This window comes from Cyprinodon tularosa, unplaced genomic scaffold, assembly GCF_016077235.1.
Source record: "Cyprinodon tularosa strain WSP-4 unplaced genomic scaffold, ASM1607723v1 ctg621, whole genome shotgun sequence".
Classification (NCBI taxonomy): Eukaryota; Metazoa; Chordata; class Actinopteri; order Cyprinodontiformes; family Cyprinodontidae; genus Cyprinodon; species Cyprinodon tularosa.
In genome coordinates, this window is record NW_024039365.1 from 255,117 (window position 1) to 267,864 (window position 12,748).

The window sequence follows — 12,748 nt, forward strand, 5'->3', positions numbered from 1 at the left end:
TAGCAATATATTTATTATAATTTTTCTAAATTGTTCTATAATATAACTCTCATCAAAATATTTCTTACATTTTAAAATCAAATTCACTATTGTTTAAATTCTCTCCACAAAAATCACATTTTCCTGTATCTTTGTTTTGTATGTAGAGTGCAAATCATTGTGTGACCAAATCTTCTAACTCTATCTTCTCATTTGTTTCTCCTTCTTGTTATCACCTTCTGGTGTCATTTGACTTTCCTGATATCATCTTCCTTTCTCCCTTCATCCTATTCTTTCTGATACTTTTTTTATTTGGTCAACTCTGTAATTTTGCTTGTGGGGAGGAATAATAATTCAAATTAGCAACGATCATGACCTATTTAAGAAAAATTAAAATTTTGGGATAAAAAAAAACAAGATCTGTTTGCTGAGTTTGAAACACTCCTTCTAATCAGCCCTCCGTCCCCCTGAGGCTGAGAGCTGAGATAGATTACTGCTCCACTGTTTTCAACACCTCATTATAAAGGCATTTCGGTCCTTTAAAACCAAACCTGATGTTTAAAACACAAACACAATTCATTTTTCACAGGATCTCATATGATTTATTCCAGTCAGTGTTAGTGTTGGGAGCTCATGAGTAATATTGGGTTTGTGGAGAGGCTAAAAATGTTACAATCTGATGACAGGCACATGGTTTTTCTGCAGCGTAATGGAAAACTTTGACCTCTGAATCTTCATTTCCCCTTCTTCCAGTTGTCAAAAGTTATTAAAGTTCCTAAAAACTTTCCCCTTCTTTTTCTCAGTACTGAATAGAAAAGAAAGAGTAGAGAAAGTCAGTTTTATGGGCTTTTAAAATTTTAACAGTACCCTTTTTGTTCATTATTCCAAAAATAAATGTCACTTTAGTAAAAGAGGAATGCTCAGTTATTGTCTACAGACACGTTCTCTGCCTACTAGATGTCATTTTGCTTTATTTTTTAAAACACAATTAAAACAATGGAAGTTATTCAACTGCAGGATTTCAACCTGTTTTTATTTTTAAAACTGAATAAGAGACATTTATGTTCATACTCATTTAGATGAGTTAATAATAAGTTTACCCCCTTATTTATTGTTTATACTGATGGTCAAGTCTCTCTATGATAAATTTATCCATCCAAAGTTAGTTTTACACACAGACATTTGTTGGCTCCTCTACTTCCTCAGAGTAACCAAAGCCAGTCTTCAAAGAGACAAACTGAAGCTTTTTTGAAAAAAGAGACGAAGAGCAGATTGTTATCCTGTCTGTTATTAAGAGGGAGAGAACCATTTCTCTAATGATGCAGATCTAAAAGAAATCCTGTGATAAGCCTGCTGCAAAATGACTGTGAATGTGGACAGATCATTTGAATAATATAATTGCGTAACAATCATTCATTATTATTCTCAGAAATTATAGTATTCATTATTTTTATATGTCATAAATACTATAATGTTATAGAACGTATATGTATGGTCATTTAATATTTGTTAATATGTTGCTGCTCTTCAGTGGGAAAAAAAGTCAGTTTGACGGATATGGTGATAGTTTGATGAAAGTTTAAGGTTAATTCATTAAAAACACCAGATCAAGCCTTAGTCAAGCAAGATCAAGATCAATCAAGTAGTGTTATTTTAAATTCAGTTTGTGACATACATTCCAACAGAATAAACAGAATTTAAATGCCCCTGCCAACAGCACCTCTGTTTATAGATGTTCTTGCTCAGCCTGTTTTTCAGTGTAGCCCTGTCTCTCTGTGACTGGCTGTTTGTGCTCTCTTTCATCCTCTGACGTGCGAGCTGGCTCGGAGCTCATCGGCCTGTGTTTCCTGGACAGGGCCGCCTGTGGAGCCGATTGACAGTTGCCTTTTATATCTCTGCTTCATTTTCTATCTCTGCTTCTGTCTCCTTGAACCCCAGTCGGCCTCGGCAGATGGCCGCTCACACTAAGCTGTGGTTCTGCTGGAGGTTTCTTCATGTTAAAAGGGAGTTTTTCCTCTCCACCGTTGCTACAAGCATGCTTAGTGTGAGGGATTGCATTCGAGTCAATGAGTCGATGCAATCAACTGGTTTTCCTTTGATAGAAAGCTTTGAATCAGTTTGACTGTATGATCTGGTGAACTGTAAAGTGCCTTGAGATGACATGTGTTGTGAATTTGCACTTTATAAATAAACTAAATTGAATTGCCATTGAATTTGAATAATAAATCAACTAATAAAACTATTGCTACATCTCCCCAACTATTGTTACTGTAGTTCTTTTTAGTCAGTTTGAACTCTTGCTGAAATTCCTTTCAGGCGGAGGAGGCATCATAGTTTTCTACTATATCACCCAGTTCTCTGGAAGAGGAAGGGATGTTACAGAGATTAAAACCAATTGTAAGAAACAGGCAGTTTCTGTATATAGAAATAATCTTAAATGTATTCTTAATGTGCTCATTGATCAACTAAGCTTTCCTTGGAAAACTGGGCTTTTTGAATTTAAAACATTGTTTATGTCATATTAAAGGATCAGAGTAATTCTTTCCCATGTTTGTGAGACTATAACATTTTTTTTTTATCATACTCTTAATTAAAATGAAATATTTTAAACCAATAAAGAAGCAGGCTGAACTTTTTTAACAACAAGGCAAAAAAATGCTAAGTAAATTTTAAAACCAATTTTTTTTAAATATTGATCCAACCTGTCAATAGACACCCAAAACAGTTTCCATTTTTTATTCAAACATATTCTAATGCTGTGTGCAGAACAGCCAAGAGTTAAATATCTATTGGTAAAAATACTGAAAAGTTTGTGGGAATGAATCAGGTTGGCCTGTTCACTGCCTTGCCCTCCTGACCTTCCCTCCCTCTCAGTCTTGTCAGCTGCATTATTGTTTCTGGCCTCTGCTGTTCCTCTCCCACTGTAGCCCAACCAGCTGAAACAATACAACAGCCGCTCCTCTCCCTAAACGTGTTTACCCACAATCTGTAAAAGAAGATATATGGGAAAATATTTACTTCTTTGTGCTGATTTTATTCCATCTTTAACCTGAAACAACCAACTCATTCATCAGTCTTTATCCCAGCAACGTGTAGTTCATCTGTACTAATGTGAGTGAATGTTTATCTTCCTCAGAATCAGCAGCTGTGGAGATGATGTTCAGAAGGTCGTTCGTATCTGATTGCTTGATTTAGGTCAGGAAACTCCACAGGCTTTAAGAACTGAAGAACAAGTCAGCAGAGGGAGACCTTGTTCCATTTTAATAAACATCTTCTTTGCCAGTGAACCCTTTATTAAACTCCTTTTTTATACCCAGAAGATGTTTCTAGGGATAAATGATTGAATGAAAAGTCTAAGTAACTCTACTTGAGTTAGACTTTATTTTATTATCTATTAAAAAAATGTCAATAAAGAATTTTTTACTCAATTTCTAAATTAGGTGAAAATAGCTTCCCTTATAAGAACATTTTTGTTCCCTGCTTTTATTTCTGAAATTAAAACTGTTTATTTTAGAGCAGGCTAAGAATGACTCACTTGTTTAAGTCACCTTAATTAATGTTAAAGCAATGCCTGAATTAATTAGGGAAAAATGTAACCTGACAAAGGTGAAGCCGGGGAGAGGAACAGCCTGGCACGTGAAATGACAAATGCTTTTTCCATTATTGCCACACTGTTCTTGATGCACCCATTTAGCCGTCTAGCACTTTTCATGTCATCATGCCATCTAATCTGAGGTCACCATTCAACCTGTCACATCTTGATGGTAATTTTCCTCTTTTAACGTCTTAGATAACACAACGTTTTTATTACGCAAGTGTTTCAGGTGATGTGGCGTAACAAATTATGAATATTTAAGGGATTAGTGCCTGTCATCTTATAAGATCAATCAAATGAGGAATGTTTCACAGCAGCGTCATAGGAACATAATGTCACACAGCTTAAGAATGAATGAGAGGCTTGGAAGAAAAAACACCTGAAGATTTATCAGTTGAAAGTGGAAGCTAATAATAAAATTAGCTAAAAAATATGATATAAAATGGCTTTATAGTTGTGGATGGGTTGGATGTTTTAAAGGTTTGATTTTGTCTAGAAATGTTATCAGATATTAGGCAGTCAACAGCAATGGTCTACTGAATAAAGTTGTTGCATTTTCTTTTTATTCCTGATTGATTGAAGGCAAGGCAAGGCAAGACAAATTTATTTGTAAAGCACAATTCAGTACAAAGACAATGCAAAAGGCTTCACATGATTAAAATATAGGGAAATAAAACAGAATCAAAGCAAGTAGGGAAAAAAATACAGAAAAAAAGAACATTAAAAACAGTTGGGCTAAAGAAAATTAAAAAGTTGAACTAATGATGTTTCAGTTGAACTGTTTAACTAGAACAGTCAAAGGCAATCCTAAACAAATGTTTTTTTTTAGTCTTGATTTAAAGGAACTCAGGCTTTCTGCACTTTTACAGTTTTCTGGAAGTTTGTTCCAGATAAGTGGAGCATAGGAACTAAATGCTGCTTCTCCATGTTTAGTTCTAGTTCTAGGTATGCAGAGCAGGCTGGAGCCAGAAGACCTGAGTGGTCTGGAGGGTTGTAGGGATGGATGTAGGTTCATAGAACAGCTTGTAGGATATCTTATTATGTATTTATTTTACAATGCTGAGATATTTTTTCTAGTATCTCACATTAGAAACAGGCAGATTGAGGTGAGCCTGCTCTAAGAAGAAGAGCAAGTTACTAGCAGCTATTTTAACTATTCTTGGGCGACCAAACAACCTTTTTCTATCACAGAGAAGTTTATTTTAGTTTAAAGAAGCTAACGTTAAACTTTTCACCCATGAAATAATGTATTTAATACAATGAAATGTTAGTTGTAATATATGTTATACAAAAAGAAAAATAAAGAATTGCATTTCTTATTTGACCACACTTTCTACTTTCAGGCTGCTGGCAGCATTATCCTGGTGGAGTTTTCTTATTTTTTTTTAAGGACAAAAGGAAAAGAAATGCAGATGCAGAAAAAAACAAGCATCCCAGGAAAAGGTCTTATTACCCCTTATTAAGTGGTCAAGACCAAAGGATGAAGATATGGATTTTATAAAAGGAAATAACTGGAGGAATATCACAAAGAAGTCGACTGCCCAAGACAAACCCATTATAAAGGCCCATAGAGTTACCAACACAATGCTTCGTCTAATATCAGAGACTTTTTCTAAATACTTAAAAATTCTCTTTTTGATAGGATGTACAATTGTGGCAATAAAATGGGAGAACACAATAAAAGCAAGACTTTAAAGGTTATTTTCAAGAAGAAACTAAAATAAACATTATAAGCTGGAAGACTGTGCTTCAAGCATGAGTTTAGATTAATCTGTGACACCAAATGATCAAAGATTGAAATCTTGTCACATTTTAAAATTCCCATTTCTGAATGAAACATGAGATATTTGACACATAAAAAAGAATACAAGAAGAATCTAAAATATAAAGAAACACACAGAAACATCAGATTTATTGAAACAAACTCAAAGATATTTTCATCGGCACAAGGTCAGATGCATCACTTCACAAATTCACTGTAAATAAGAAAACACTAATATTAAATGTTAAACTCCTCTCTAACACAAAAAAAACAGGAAATTACTCTAAGATGCTGACTTTTCTTAAGGACTCGCCCCGTCCACACGAAGACGAACCCTGGCCTAAACGCACAAATTTTTCACCAAACCAGCCTCTCATCCACACGAAGCCGGCGTTTCGGGGGTCTGTAAACGATCATTTTTTTATTCACCCTTCAGAGTGGGAAGATTCTGAAACGCCGTATTCGCGTTTCCATCTTTACACCCTAACCGCATTTTTTTTTTACACGCATGCGTCATAGCGTCGCCTCTAAACACGCAAGCGCGACACATCACAACAACAATGGCGCCGTTGCTGCTAATGCTACTCACCCTGCTGTCGGGCTGGTCGGGCTTACAACAGAATCTTCTTCTGGAATATCTCCAGGAAGAACAGAGCAATATCGACCACATAGTTCAGCACCTGAATTTGACTTAACCACGAAAATAGACCCGCAGGGCAACCATGTATAAATATTAGTGCGCATGCCCAACATTTCGCTTATTTTTGCTTTGGCACCACAGCGCCACTTACAGGCCTGGCATACATTTTGCAGCGTTTTCATGCATTCGTGTGGACGCTCACATTTATTTTACGTCTCCGTCTTTACGGCAAACGTTTTGGAAAATATCAGCGTTTCGTGTTCGTTTTGACTTCGTGTGGACGGGGCCTAAAACAGTTTCCTTAAAAAAAGCTTTCTTTGGACCTGGCTTTGTGTGGTCAGGCAACAACAGAAATGTGCTTTCTGAATATCACTGGCGAATCTGTGCAGGAATTTTGGCAGCATGCAGTACGCGGAGATCAGGTCCAACAAAGTGAGGATATGCTGACTTGACATTAAATAAATAACGCAGTTAATTTCCCTCACCGTCAGCCGTCCACGACGGTCCTTCAGCTCCAAGCCAGAAACCCCCCACCGTCCTGTGCCAATACAAAGTCTTATTTTTAGAGCCAAACTTCTCCTTCCTTCTGTTTCTCACGTCCTACAGGATCTTCTCCCAACGCATGAACTGGGTTTCCCCTGTTGAAAGCTCAATTACTCATCCTGAACAGATAAACTTGTTCTTATCATTAAAAGCCATCAAATGATTTGTATTCCTGAATGGTTAAAAAAGTACTACTCTTTTATCTTTTTTTTTTTCAAATAAAGAAAATACTGGATTACATTTTTACACAAAGTGTTTTTATTTCTTCTCTGAGGGAAAGGTCCAAGAAACATACTATAACTTAACTTGTTCCTTCCCTAATAAAAAGAAAACAATCTATATTTTGTGAAAAATTGACTTCCCTACATCAGCATCTTTTTATCTGAATCAAAACAGATGTATCCTTTTAGACAAGAAATGCACTTTAATACAGTAACTGGATGATACACATTTCTGATTCATAGACAGAAATTAGTAGAGATTCTCTGCTGCTCTGCCACAGTGGTTTAAATGGCATTGTGGGACTACCTTGTTTCTTTTCATAATCATAAATCACACGTGGCAGTTCCTCAAGGCTACGTCTCAGGCTACTTTAATTTGACACATTTGCCCCTTATAGTTTAGATTATAATGTTTCTTATCATAATGGCACACTGCTATATATTTTCGTGTCACAACATGAACAGTCTATTTCAATCACATGGTGAGTGTATCTATAATTTCTCTGAGAACATAGGGCAGGACGTTCTAAAGTGCATTATGGAAATAAATAGCAATCTGTGAAGGCATGAACTTGGGGCCTATGTAAGAACTTTAACTAAACCCTCATACAACTTATGATTGTTTATTTTTTAAATGTAAGAACAGATTTCGACTAGATAGGGTCAGCAGGGCTTAACTTGAGCTATACCTTTAACCTTTAAAACCCAAAGAGCCATTTTGTCCTCATCAATAAGAGTGAATTAGAGAGTCAAATATTACATGACTTCTTCATAAAATAAAACTTGCCATTTAAAAGAACCAACATGTTTGCATTTTTAGGTTTTAAATCTTTTGCAGAAAGAGACAATCATGGATTTTACGGTATCTTTGGAAAATTATGTAAAACAAACACAGTTTGTAAGCTAATGGGAAAATAGTGATCTTTGTATGGCATTTTGCTGTTGTTTGTTTTACTGCATTAAAAATCTTTTTAAGGATTCCTATGAATTCTTTTCATCTGTAGATGGAATTACAATTGTCTTTGTGTTACTTTACATTTACTTTTATTTGATATTTGAAAAAGGTTATGGCAACACGTGTATATTTTTGGTTTTCTCTCTCAGTTTTCTTGTTAGGATGTACACACGCAGGTCACTTTATTTCATACACTATGCTAGTACCAGGTTGGACCCTCTTTTGCCTTAATCCTTTGTGTAATAGATTCTAAGAGGCACCGGAAACCTTGGAGGGATTGGTCCATATTGGCATGCACGTTCGTGATGTGAATATCCCCACATCATAAACGCATTTTACTGGATGAGATCTGTGACAGTGGAGGCCATATGAGTACAGTGAACTCCTTGTCATGTTCAAGAAAGTAGTCTGAGATGATTCATGCTTTATCACATAGCACGTTATCCTGCTGGAAGTAGCCATCAGAAGATAAGTACACTGTGGTCATAAAGGGATGAACATAGTCAGCAACAATACTCAGGTTGGCTGTGGCGTTAGCACAATGCTCAGTTGGTAGTAAGAGCCCAAAAGTGCGGCGAGAAAGAAATCCCCCACATCAGTACACCACCACCACCAGCCTGAACTGTTGATACAATGCAGGATGGATCCATGCTATGTTGTTGATGCCAAATTCTGACCCCAGCATCCATAAATCACGATTCATCAGACCAGGCAACATTTTTCTAATCTTCTATTGTCCCATTTTGGTGAACCTGTGAGAATTGCAGCCTCAGTTTCCAGTTCTTAGCTGACAGGAGTGGCACCCAGTGTGCTGCTGCTTTAGCCCATCCGACCAAAGGTTTGTTGTGTTGTGCATTCAGATAGGCTTTTCTGCATACCTCGGTTGTATCGAGAGGTTATCTGAGTTACCGTTGCCTTTCTATCAGCTCAAACAAGTCTGGCCACTCTCCTCTGGCATCAATAAGGCATCTACGCCCACATACCTGCTGTTAATTGGATGTTTTCTCTTTTTCTGGTTATTCTCTGTAAACTCTTAATAAGGTTGAAAATCCAAGTAGATCAGCATTTTCTGAAAAAACTCCGACCAGCACTTCTAACACCATCAACCATGCCACTCAAAGTCACGGAAATCCACTTTCTCCCCACCCTGATGCTATACAGATCAGATTGATCATGTATACATGTTGCCACCATGAAATTGGCTGATTAGGAATTTATATTTAGGAGCTGTTGGACAGGTGTACCTAATAAAATGGTTGGTGAGGGTATCTTAGTCCGTTTTCAGATGATATATCTTAAAACCTCTATCCTTAGCAGTAAGAGACCAAGTCATAAAAACATTACATCAAATTAATAAATATCATACCAATAGAGCATAAACATATTTATGGAGTGTTGTCCTGGTCAACTTGCCAAATGGATAGATTTTTTTTTTCTCTTTTCTAAAAATATTTAGTTTCATTGTGGGAAGAAAGAAAAAAACTTAATACTGCCCATGACACATTAAAAAGCAGCATTAGCTTAGGGTTGTAGTGGAGAGTTCTTTCATGATGATACAAAAGGTAAGAATCAGATTGTTTTTTCTATACTGAAGGATTTTTAGTTGAATTTGAACCTCCTGGCTGACTTCTCTGACATAAGGCACCTGGCATGAGTTTGAAAAACATCATGCAATGACAACATGACCAGACAGCGGGGAAGCTCTGTGTAAATGAACCGGTGCCATCTATGGAAGTGACCCCGTGTCTAGCTGGGTTAAAGTTTAATGTCCTGAGTTTGAATGTTACCCTAACCTCTGTTTTGCACGCAATCCCTCTGCTAACCTCTTCTAATACCTAAGCTTTTTAAACTGCAAAAACTATAAAAATGTCATGAAAAGGTTATATACCCTAACCAGAAGAAGCGACCCGTCCAAAAAACACAACCTCCATAAAGAAAACCAACTTCCCTTCCTGCTGATGAAATTCGAATCCACAGACTCTGGTATTCTGGCATAGTTCATCAGAGTTCATGTGTTGCAATTGCAACAGTGGGGGTGTGTGAGTATTTAGTAACAAGCACATAGAACAACTGATGTCATGACTGTAAAAGCATCTGATTGTCTTGGATGACTGCAGGGAGGATATTTGGAAATAGTTCTTACAAGGCCTTTAGTAAAAAAAAAAACGAGTTTAAGAGAAAGAAGATAGAAAGTCTTTTATTCAAAAGTAAATATTTCAATATGAAAGTCCCTTATTATGAGACTAGAAATGAGTATTTTGGACTGCATGAAAACAACACAACGCCTGTGATCATACATAGTGGTGGCAGCATCATGCTGTGGGAGAAGTTTTTCTCTAGCAGGAAAGCTCAGCAAGCCAGAGGCTGAGGTGAGCTGGGGGTGGAAGTTCATCTCTGATTACAAAACCGACCCAAAACAGGAAGCAAGCTATTCTGAAGCACACTTAGATGCCTTCAAGCATCAAACCAACTAAATTAAAAGGAAAATACATTATTGATGTGATCTAGTTTTTTTTATTTTATTTTCAATTACACTCAACTTAAAACTGCAGCCAGGTACTCGGATGTACATTTTTGATGCACACTTGAAACCTTTAAGTAAGAAACAGACCCCAAATAAAAAACGTTAGAAAATATTTTATTTACAGGTCATTTTTCATTCATTATCTCCTCAGTACATATGCATCCAGTCGCTTTGTCTGCAAAAAGGAATGGATTTACTGATAGAAAATAATTTCACATTGAAAAATTAGAGCTCAACCAATCTGCTGAATCTAAAGGCTCAAAAGCAAGTTTGGTTCAACAATTTAATACAAATGGAAACGGCATGAGGGATTATATATATCATACATTAAGTATGTACAATATGTTTAAAAACATTGAATCTTTAAAAAAGAAAAGCTTGACATTAGCTCATTAAGGCCTATTCTAGAGCTAACATCACCACTGCTCTGTGCCCTCTGTTAGCTCACACTTACTTTCTCACAGTTTCTAAGCAGTGAGCAGGACCAGAATAAGTTACAGACACTAATCTGATTTCTGTTTTTGGATACAGCTGATTAAAACGAGATAGCACCTTCCCCCTGATGCCAAAACAGAAAACGACTGCATAGTTTTTGCGCGCATGAGCATTCATGCATTTGTGCGTGTTCACAGAGGTATTGATGCGTTTGCGCACTACTGCTAGTGCCGGCGGATGGTTGTGAAAAAATAAGTTGCACAAGAACGCTGCTTTAGAAGAGGCTCGGAAAAACCTTTCCCTTTAAGGCACGTGAATCTTTAGGTGTGATGAAGCATTCAGAATTTTTGCATTAACCTCATCAACCGTCAGTTTCCCATCTCTTTCTGTTAGTCATCAACACTCTTCTGCAATAGGTGGTAGTTTCGTCCTGAAGTTGGCAGACAGCTCATGATAAACTGTTCAGGCTCTGTGGTAGCTAAATGACTGCATCACAAATTAATCACACATTGACTGTCCAGAAACAGATCTAAAACTTTTTGTCTTCTCTTGATTTTCCTGTTCCTCTCCATCTTCTGGTTAATTGACTCATTTCAATTCATTATTCAGCCATCTTTGATCCTTCTGTTTTTCTTCACAATTCCATGTTTGCCCTCTTTTCCTTTTGAACCCTAATACAAGTCCTTGATTATCTCCTGTAGCAGAGGGTGCAGGAGCATGTCCACCTCTGTCTTCTTTAGCAGCTCGATGAGGTGCACATGGTCGGTGACAATCTGGCGGAGGTCCGTCATCTTCTGGAGCAGCTTGGCGAACAGCTGCAGGGAGTCTGGATGGTTGAGCTTCAGTTGGAGCTCTAACGAATGAAGCACTGTCTCCTGAAGCTGCTCGATGGGTTTCACGTTCAGCAGGCCAGGCCGATCTGAATGGTTTGCAGAGAGAGAAGAGAGAGAAGGCATAAATTAGTGACCATGATATTTCTGACCCTATTAAAACTCTTTCTGCAAAGTATTTGTACACCTTCAACCCTATTATGTCAAGTTACAAAATAAGACATCAAGTACAATAAATGCTCCATAGTAAAAAATAAAAAATGTAGGCTTGCTTCTCTATTATATCTTCTCCAAGGACCATAAAACTTCCATTAATCAAATTAATAGTCTCCTTGTAAGGCATTCAATATAAATACAGTTATTCTATGTAGGCCAAGGTTCGTTAGACCAAATTAGTAAATAAGGAAAAAAAAAAAAAACACGGCCCGCAATAATATGGAGAAGTTTAAAGCAAATAATAAACTAATACCCCAAGATGTCCCATGGCGCAGAACTCTGCTAAGGTAATGAGCATGCAGAATGACCATCCATAGGAAGGCAGGAAAGGAAAGCATTATTTAAAGAAGAAGTCGAGAAATTTTGGAGGATCTAACCCATCGCTTTTGAGGGGGAATCACTTTAAAGGGTAACCACGAGTTTTGTGCTGCAGAATACATTCTTAAGGGATGGGTTTCAAGAAGAAAGCCAACAAGGCCATAGAAATTCATGTTTGCAGTTTCCCACAACCATGTAGGATAAACAACAAACACAAAGAAGCAGAAAGGACTCAAACTGGACTTTTAGTCCTATCTGCAAAACAATGCAAAAAAAAAAAAAAAACATCTTCTTGGTGAGACAAAGTGGTGGCAACATTATGCTGTGGGGATGTTTTTATTCATCACGGGTAGGAAAGTAGGTCAGAGTAGAAAGAAAGAGGAATCAAGCTAAATCAACAGCTGCCTTGAAGAGGTTGCAGAATACCTGAGACTGGTTTTAAAAAGTCTGAGAAAACTGAAACTTGAAAGGAGGTAAACAACAACCGAAAACCAATGTAGGTGCAGTGGAAGCTTCTTTGGAAAACCAAGACTCTTATTCCCTGTAATAAAATCCAATGTAAAATCCAAATAGGCTGTATTAAAAACTGATAAATAGTTAAAAGTTTCAAGTGGTATGAATATGTTAGTCAAGTATTTTAAACCTAATAAAAATACTAGTGTAGCTGAAATCAACTTTGGCTTATTACCTAGACCTAATTATCGTATTTCAAAAAGGTTATCAAACTATA

General features: G+C 36.9%; 1 protein-coding gene across 1 annotated transcript in view; it reads right to left on the bottom strand.

Annotated features, from left to right (window-relative positions):
* Positions 1-10,193: 10,193 nt before the first annotated feature.
* The window catches only part of pparg (peroxisome proliferator-activated receptor gamma), a 58,761-nt gene continuing 56,206 nt past the window's right edge, over positions 10,194-12,748 (bottom strand). Inside the window, exon 9 of the mRNA XM_038307855.1 lies at positions 10,194-11,573. Within this exon, the coding sequence (XP_038163783.1) occupies positions 11,326-11,573 (248 nt within the window). The 3' untranslated portion in view covers positions 10,194-11,325. The remainder of the gene's footprint in view (positions 11,574-12,748) is intronic.